The sequence below is a fragment of the Taeniopygia guttata genome, chromosome Z (assembly GCF_048771995.1).
Source record: "Taeniopygia guttata chromosome Z, bTaeGut7.mat, whole genome shotgun sequence".
Classification (NCBI taxonomy): Eukaryota; Metazoa; Chordata; class Aves; order Passeriformes; family Estrildidae; genus Taeniopygia; species Taeniopygia guttata.
The window spans coordinates 39,030,420-39,038,346 of record NC_133063.1 but is presented as its reverse complement, the minus strand read 5'-3'; the positions used below and the strand labels follow the sequence as shown (position 1 = coordinate 39,038,346).

At 49.6% G+C, this 7,927-nt stretch overlaps 1 protein-coding gene across 1 annotated transcript in view; it reads left to right on the top strand.

The window, feature by feature from the left end:
* The first annotated feature begins 4,633 nt into the window (after positions 1-4,633).
* The window catches only part of CORO2A (coronin 2A), a 59,547-nt gene continuing 56,253 nt past the window's right edge, over positions 4,634-7,927 (top strand). The window contains exon 1 of the mRNA XM_012577523.5: positions 4,634-5,027. Coding sequence (XP_012432977.2) covers positions 4,671-5,027 — 357 coding nt within the window. The 5' untranslated portion in view covers positions 4,634-4,670. The remainder of the gene's footprint in view (positions 5,028-7,927) is intronic.

Genomic DNA, 7,927 nt, shown 5'->3' with positions numbered 1-7,927 from the left:
GTTATGCAGCCCAGCAGCTCCTTCTGCCTGTGCTGGCACCTGTGCATAAAACAGGTGTCTTTCTACCTAGAGCCAGACTTTGCTGAGCTTTGCTGTATGCGTAACATTACTTATGAAATTAAGCTTTCTATCTCTGAATTGGCATACTAGCTAGCATACTAGCTCCAACCTTAAAAAGGAGGGTTTTGATTTCCACACCCACCCTCCTCCCTATGATATGCCATTAACTTGTAAGTTCACTTTGTTGCAGGATCTTGTGGTCGCCAAAAGTTCATAGGGTTTGAGAGGATGAATTGGTGGAGTGGTGCCAAACATACATAAAGCCACTGCTGGCTCAATAATTCCCTGAGCTGCCAATAAGAAGAGTCTGTAAAGCTTCCCTTTTTGGCCTGGATGGTGTTGGGCTGGCAGGATCTATACCTTCATATGCTGCAGCTAAGCCCTGTATTCTGGTGTGCTGCCAGAGTGGCAAAAGGCACTACTGGGGAGGTTGTTTCTGGGTTAATGTTTAGCCTAAGCTTGAGCATCTCATCCAGGGTGAAGGTGACAGCTAAGGGGCAAGGCATTTTTCCATGGGAGGATAGCAACAACACGCTGTAGGAGGAACTATACCACAGTGCTGAGGTTTCTTTTCCAGTCTGCAGGCCGGGCAACCTCCTGCCACCATCACAGACACAAGACCTTGGGCTTGTCTCTTCCCATTTAAGAGCTCACTTGTGGCCTGAGATGATGCTGAGATTTCTCCAGCCATCTTCCAGTGCTAAGAGCTCCTTTACAAAACATTAGTTCTGGTTGGTCTATGGACATGCCAAGTGCAAGAAGACAAACCACTTTCCCATGACCAAGCCACAGTGCTGCAGCTGATATAATGCCATGCAAGATAATTTAACTCCTTTCCTAGAGTTCAATCAGAGGCTGGAGATGCTGAATCATGAGATTATCCATGTGCTTTCTGTTCAACCTCAGGAGCTCTCTCGAGGGGAAAACAGCACAGTGGTTGGTCAGTGGAAGAGAAGGTATTGCTAACCATGACACATTTGGGGTGAGAGGTACCATACTCTGCTGCAGCCAGATGTTTGCTTTGGTCACATGGTCCACTACCTTTGAGATGAAGTCCCTATTTCTCCTTGTTATTAAATGACTGCTTCCTCTGAAGTGCAAAGTCTGTCTTTGAGACTCCAGCTCTTGGATCAGTATCTGCTCTGGTTTTGAGCTTAATTTTTATGACACAGAACCTCTGGCACATTCTGGTGTCAAGCTGTTGGAAGCTTGGAGACTTGAAGCAATATCCAGGGTAAGCAGAATTAAATTTCAAGCCCCCTTGTAATACCAAAATTGTCCAGATTAAAACTTTCTAACACAGTTTTGAGTATTAGAAAGCAGCTTTCTTTATCACAGTGTGCTGGTCACTCAGAGAATCCTTCTTCTAACTGAGTATGCCTGGGCATTGGGTAAATGCTCAAAACTGAGTTTTTAATCATACACACTGATGACACACTCGTTGGCTATCCCTGCTTACTTGATGTATGTGTGTTTATTTTACATAGTTGCACCCCTTATTGGAAGTCCCTAAGTTCGTCAGGGTTTGTCTTCAATGTCCAGTATCCTTTTTAGGTGGCTGTTCCTCAACTCTCATTTTGAATAAGTGAAATATTGTTGCTTTGCATAACTTCAGCTTTGTCAGCCTTGCAAAACTAAGCTGGCATCTTGTTATGTTTTGCATGAGTTTTTTGTCTACTCCTCCAAGACTACATTGTTCCCTTTATTTAAAAAGAATAAAATGTTCTGTTCTACTGTCCTTATCATTTGGGAAAAAATAGTATTCAGCCCAACATTACAATTCCATGCTGAAAATAGCGCCTATATGTTCTTCTTTTACAAAATCAATTTGTTAATAGAAAAGTATTGTCTATGGGCAGCATTTTGCAGGGAGGAAAAGTTCCAAAATAAAATTAAAACCAATTGATATTTTTGCTGCATCTTCTAATAACATTTATCAACATCATAAAAGCTCTTGCACCTTGATGGGAAATGCCAATGCCACAAACTCTGAAAAGGCTTCCAGTTTTGCACTAACCTTGCAATGGTGCTTTAAATCAGTCCCAAGCTGGTGGGTGTTGTGCCCTCCATGCCCACCTGCTTACATGTGGCACAGTTAGTGATAGTGTGCTGCATGGGGCTGGAAATAATTACAGTAGGAAAAATAGGAACCAGTGAAGTTTATTTAAAGATTAAGCTAATTGGTCATAACTAATTCGCAGCTTCCTGCACGTGTCCATGCAGAACTACCAGAGACACGTCAAGACCCCTGTCCTCTGCAAGCAGGGATAAGTCAGAGTTTAGTGTTTGCTGCAGTGTCTCCAACTTCTGCTGCTGGATCTCAACAGAAAGCACGAACATGTTGGCTGCTGGAGGCCCTTTACACAGCAGAAGGGTTGTATGGGAGTACTCTTTTCCTAGAAGCCACTTCTGTGGACACAGGCTGTCACTAGGGTTGCTCAGCCAGACTCTTGCTGCTGGATGACCAGTTGAGATATCTCAGGGAACACAACAGAGATAGCATTCACCCCAATCACCAAGGACACCCCAATCTCAGCCACCCAGTTTAAGACTGCAAAAGGGACCGGGGAGTCCCAAACCATTCACTTTGTCATCACCTAAAACAGCTCTCATAAATGGCATTTGCACATGAATAGCATAGCCATATGCCTACAGTGGACAGAGCTGTAGGGAGAAGAAATCTTTCCCCCCAAAGACCTTAAACAAAGCTGTCTTTTTCTCCCTGTCAATCCTGCATGCAATTTTCTGCAGCTTACTCAGGGCTGGAGCACAACATGTGTTAAAGGAAGCACTGGAAATCATCTGTGTATCAGTACCCTATGTCTCAGTCTTGTACACCTCTATATAGGCAACATGTGAGCACACCTGCAAGGATCTTGAGGGCTACCAGAAGTCATCTCAATTCCCATAGGCAGGGCAGGCCTAGGACAGCTGCTGCACTGGCATCTACAATTCATGTCCTCAGAAATTCCTTCCTGTGCTCCATCCATGCACATTGCTTCTCAATAGTCGCCTGGTGTGGGACTCAGATTCAGTCAAAGAAAGAAACTGAGTTTCTAGCCAGGCAGACGCCTGGGAAAAAGCTGAAGAAAAATGTAAATAATTCTTTATCTCTCTTGTTGTTCACATTGTTTATAGTTAAGTTCTATCACTGTGTGTCAAGAACTTTGCACCAATGCTGTGGCTTGTTTTCACTTCAGAACCAAGCTCTATATAAAAGAGCAGTGTATTTTGAATAAATCGAAGTTTTACTTTCAGCAACCTTCTAATCTAGTCAGAGTCTCTTCATTCCCGTCCTGCCTCAACAGCGGCAGTCTGGTGGTGTATCTGCTGAAGTGCCTCAGTCTCCTGGAATGTCCCAGGCTAGCACCTGGTGGCAAAGGATAAAGATCACTCTTAGTGGTTGCTGGTTTGTTCTGAAATTCTGGTCTGCACCCTTGAAGAATTCAGTGGATCTGGTCTTTTCACAGGCATAATTTTTCTTCTCCGAAAGGACTTGAGGTGTCCTGACAGGCATGCTAATGACATAATCACACATGCAATCTCCTCTTTTACTTGAGTTGGGGTCTGTAGTGAGGAAGTGGTCACTGGGTTGGTGGTCATGATCTCCCCTTGATTGAATTACCTTTCAGCTAAGTACACAGTTCCTGCCGCTCTCTCTTGTCATTGTCAGCAGTTCTTACTGTTCCAGTGATTTCAATCCCGCTATGTTGCCTGTTGTTGCTTTGGTTGAGAGTGTTTGAGACATTTTTTTGGAAGGGTTCATGAGGCCTCTACCCCTTCTGTCTTCGTCTACATCTGCTAAGGTTGATATACAGCGTCCTGATAAATAGTACTATGCCTTGAGGAGTTAGTAATTGGCAACAGCATCCACGCTGTTGTTTGGGCATGCTTGCTTTTCCTTCTGTTCCCTTAACGCTGATCTGCAGCATCTCACTTGTGAAGGACATTGAGTCTCAGTCTTGTCACAGCTGCTAGCTCAGCCCAGAGCTGCCTCTGCTACCCAGTAAGTGATGGCAATAAGGTATATAGATGAGCTACCTGTCTCAGACCCTGATTAATCAGACAGGACCAGAGCAGTGTTAGCTGAGGAGGTGACCTGGCCAAAGAAACCTCCTGCTATTTAATCTTGGTTGCTGCTGTCTGCTTATTAAGTTCCTCATTCAGGGCACTGAGGAGGTTTGCAGTGCTGCCAAGCTACTAGCTGACTCCAAAGTCTGAGTGTGAGCTCTGTGAGAAGCTTCCTAAAGCCATATGCCATCAGTAAAGGGCCTGCAGCTTTGGGCCAGTGTCTCTCCATCTGCCAGGGACTGCCGAGACAGCCAGAGGCTGCCAGCTAAGGTTGGCACATTAAGGCTGTTGCAGGGGTGTGTGCAGCGTTCAGGATGAGCGGTACCTGGTGGTCACACTGAGGACATGGCACAGAGTGCTCAGAAGCTCTCTGAGCTTATTAAAGCTTATTAATTATTAATCTGTCGCACTCGTTGCAAGTGACGGCAACGTTCTGGTGCCGTCAGCTCGATCTCGTAGGAGAATCACGCAACCACCTTTCCTCCGGGCCTCCGGGCACATGGTCGGGGATCCACCTGCAGCAGTGATGGTGACGGCGAATGGCGCACGTCGGCCCGGGTGGGATGGCTCTAGGAGCCCAGGGTAGCGGAGAGACACTTGAGCACCTTGCTGTGTTTGCGGAGGGGCTCTCTCCGCCATGGCACCAAGACAAACCCTCGCTGGCCACGGGAGGTTGCGCCCAGAGGCCGGGCACAGCCGCGGAGCTGGTGGCCCCAGGCAGGCTCTTCGGAGCTCCACGGGGCAAGCGACAGCACCAGACCCGGTGCCCGCCGACACCTCCCGGCCGCGGGGCGCGGCGCGGGGGCGGACCGGGGCGGGGACCGCGGGCGGGCCGGGCCGGGCTGGCGCGGCGCGGCTCCCGTGCGCACGTCCAGATCCCCGTCGCCCGCGGCAAGGTACGAGAGCGCGGGCAGCGGTGCGGGGCGTGGGGCCGGGACACGCGCGGGCAGGGCCGGCTCGGGCACCTGTCGCAGCCCGGGGCCCGCGGAGCCCGGCGGTGCCGGGGAGCGGGGCGGGGAAGCTGCTCTGCCGGCCTCGCGCCGGGGGTGCCTCAGCTCCCTCCGGCCCCACCCCGCTTTGTGCGGAGCTGGGGCCGCCGCCGCAGCCGCCGGGGCACGGCCGGCCGGAGGGATGCCTTGGCCGCCCGATGCCCGGGCCTCGGGCATCGCCCGCGCCTGCGGGGGGAGCGGGGCATTCCCGCTGGCCGCGGTCCGGGCAGCCGATGCTGGTCGCGCCCTCGGCGGGCAAGATTCTCTCGTTCGCCGGTAGCGCCAGGGCTATTCCTGCAGGAATCTGCCGGCGGGATTTTCTGCGCGGGGTGTGGCGGACTGGCAGCCGGCCCGCGGTGAGAGCCCTCCGACTCGGGGGTCTGCAAGCGGAGTTGTGTGGAGCAACAGGGCTTCTTGCCAACCCGAGCCATCCTGCTGCCTGGTCGGGAAGGCTGCGTCTCCTGCCAGCCCTGCTGGTTAGTGCCGCCGGTGGCACGATTTGGCATCTGAGTAACTTCGCTTATTATTTATATAGAAGCCTCACCTATGGCTGTGTGTCCGATGGGTTAAATTTGGCCTTTTTTGCTGGAGTTGTGGGGAATTCGGGTGCTTGATGTCAGGGTAGGTTACATCTTGCACAGAGCGTGATGACAGCCACATCAATGTCTCTCTGGCACTGGGATCCCCTGGTGACACTTCCCCCTGAAGGAGGAACTCGCACCTTGAACATTTTTAGGCAGCACAGCTTTGAAGACTGCTTCTTCCATGGGTCTGGCTTTGATGCCGCAGCTCTGTCAAAGGTCAAGACATGCTGATGCAAAGGGATGTGTAACAGATAGCACTTTGCAGACCGATGGCCCGGTGAAGCCAGCTATGTGCACTGGCCTCACCGGGCCAGTGAACACTTTGCAGGGCGTGGTGCTCTCCTTGTAGTGCTCTGGAGCATCCTGTCTGTTCCTGATTCCCACGCCACCCTGTCCCAGCCCTTTTCATATATACTTTCTAAAAAGACACTGTGCTGCAGTCCTTGTAAAGGGTACTTACCTGGACAGGCTTAACCTCTTTTGGCCCCTTGAATGCTCAAGGGAAGTGATTTCTGCAGAGGATTCAGGGAACATTTGGGAGAAGGTTGACTGATGGTTGCCTTTAAGCTTCTCCAGTGCAGGCTTCCCAGTGGGTTAACAAAGGAGCAGCCTGTGTAGCCCTGCCGTTCCCTTTGTTCTTCCTCTGGCTGGCTGTGCCCTCTTTGGAGAGCTCTAATCTCTCCTGGTTTGATCAGAGACAGGGTGTGACTGATGGAGACACAAGGGAGTTCATGTTTTGGCTGTGAGCATTTCAGGAAGCTCTAGAGCTTTTGGAGGCAGAATAGGGAAGAGCTGATTGCTTCTTAGAGACAGGGAAAATATAGGTGTTTTCATCTGTGCTGCTATTGTTTGGTGAATTAGCATTATGACATCTATTATTATAGCTTCGATGAGCTATATTTCAAATTCATACAATCTGTTACTCTGTAGCAACAAATCACAGCCCATTATCTCAGTAGAGTTGCCTTAAACAGGAAACTTGAGACCCAGGTACTGGTGATGTTTGGACAAACAACCAGACAGTTCTGCTGCCCTCACTCCAACTCTGCCCTAATCTCCTCCTGGCCCCTCTTCCTCTGAGGCAAAGCACCTAAGCATGACTTTGCCTGTTTTGCAAGTCCAGGGGTGAGGGAGACCACTGTGCCCTGTGTGGCAGCTGCGCCTGCCTGACCAGCAGCACTGATCACCTCCATCCCATTGATCCAACTGGCTCCTGGCTGTGTCTGTGCAGCAGGTGAATTTCCTGGTAGAGGTCAGAGTATCTCTGCATGTTGTATGTTTCTCATTCTCCTTTTCTGCCTGGGTAATTTCTGCTTGTCTTTCAAGTATGTTAGTTTGTCCCCTCTGAGAACATTTCTCACTCTGCAAATGCCAGTAATGGATAATTTTCATGTTTCTGTGTCCGCTCCATTTGTTAGTAGCTGGATAATGAGTGGATTTTCAGTTGCCTAGGTCTGTGAGTCTCTATCTAGGTGGGTTGGCACTGGGCAGGCTGCTGATTCTGGAACAGGTTTATGGTGCCTCTGCAAGGGCAGTTCTCTCTTGCCTGTGGGCTGTCTGGACTACCAGATACCTAAATGTGATGTGAGCTGTGTTTTGGGGATGAATAGTTGAGTACAGAGGAGATCCCTGTGCTGTAAGCTTCAGGTGCGCAAGCACTCACTGTTAAAGAGGCTTAGGGAGAGAACTGAAAGTTTTGGCAAATCCCAGAAAAAAAAGTGATGCTTTGAGTGAGAGACAGTTGCCTTGAGTCAGGCTAATCTAAATTTTATGCATGACCTTGCAGGCTGCTCATAAATTGTGGTCAGTTTGCTGCCTCTGACTTTTTTGTATTCCTTGATCTACAGTGGCTGCATAGCATGAAGTCTTCATGCTACTTTATTAGGTCCGGATTTCCCCAGCAGGGATTTTGATAGGAAAACTGTTGGGGAATGGGATGTGACAGAGTATGACAGAGACTCTGTGAAGAAACAGTGTGGAGGAAAAGTGTCCCAGATAATTTCCCCACCATCCATTCTTGCCTGGTTCAAGGGGACTCAGCCAGTCCCTGACAGCCACACCCTGTTCTCTGTTCTCGTAGGAAAGTTTGTTTGAAGTGTTGGCTTCAACAAAAAAGCCCCACAAAATGCCAGCGCCTTATCTGAATGTTCCTGACTCCCAGTTATAAACACCAGTGATTTTACAGTTGGCCAGTGGGCTGTCTGTGTGGCTGCTGGACCTTGC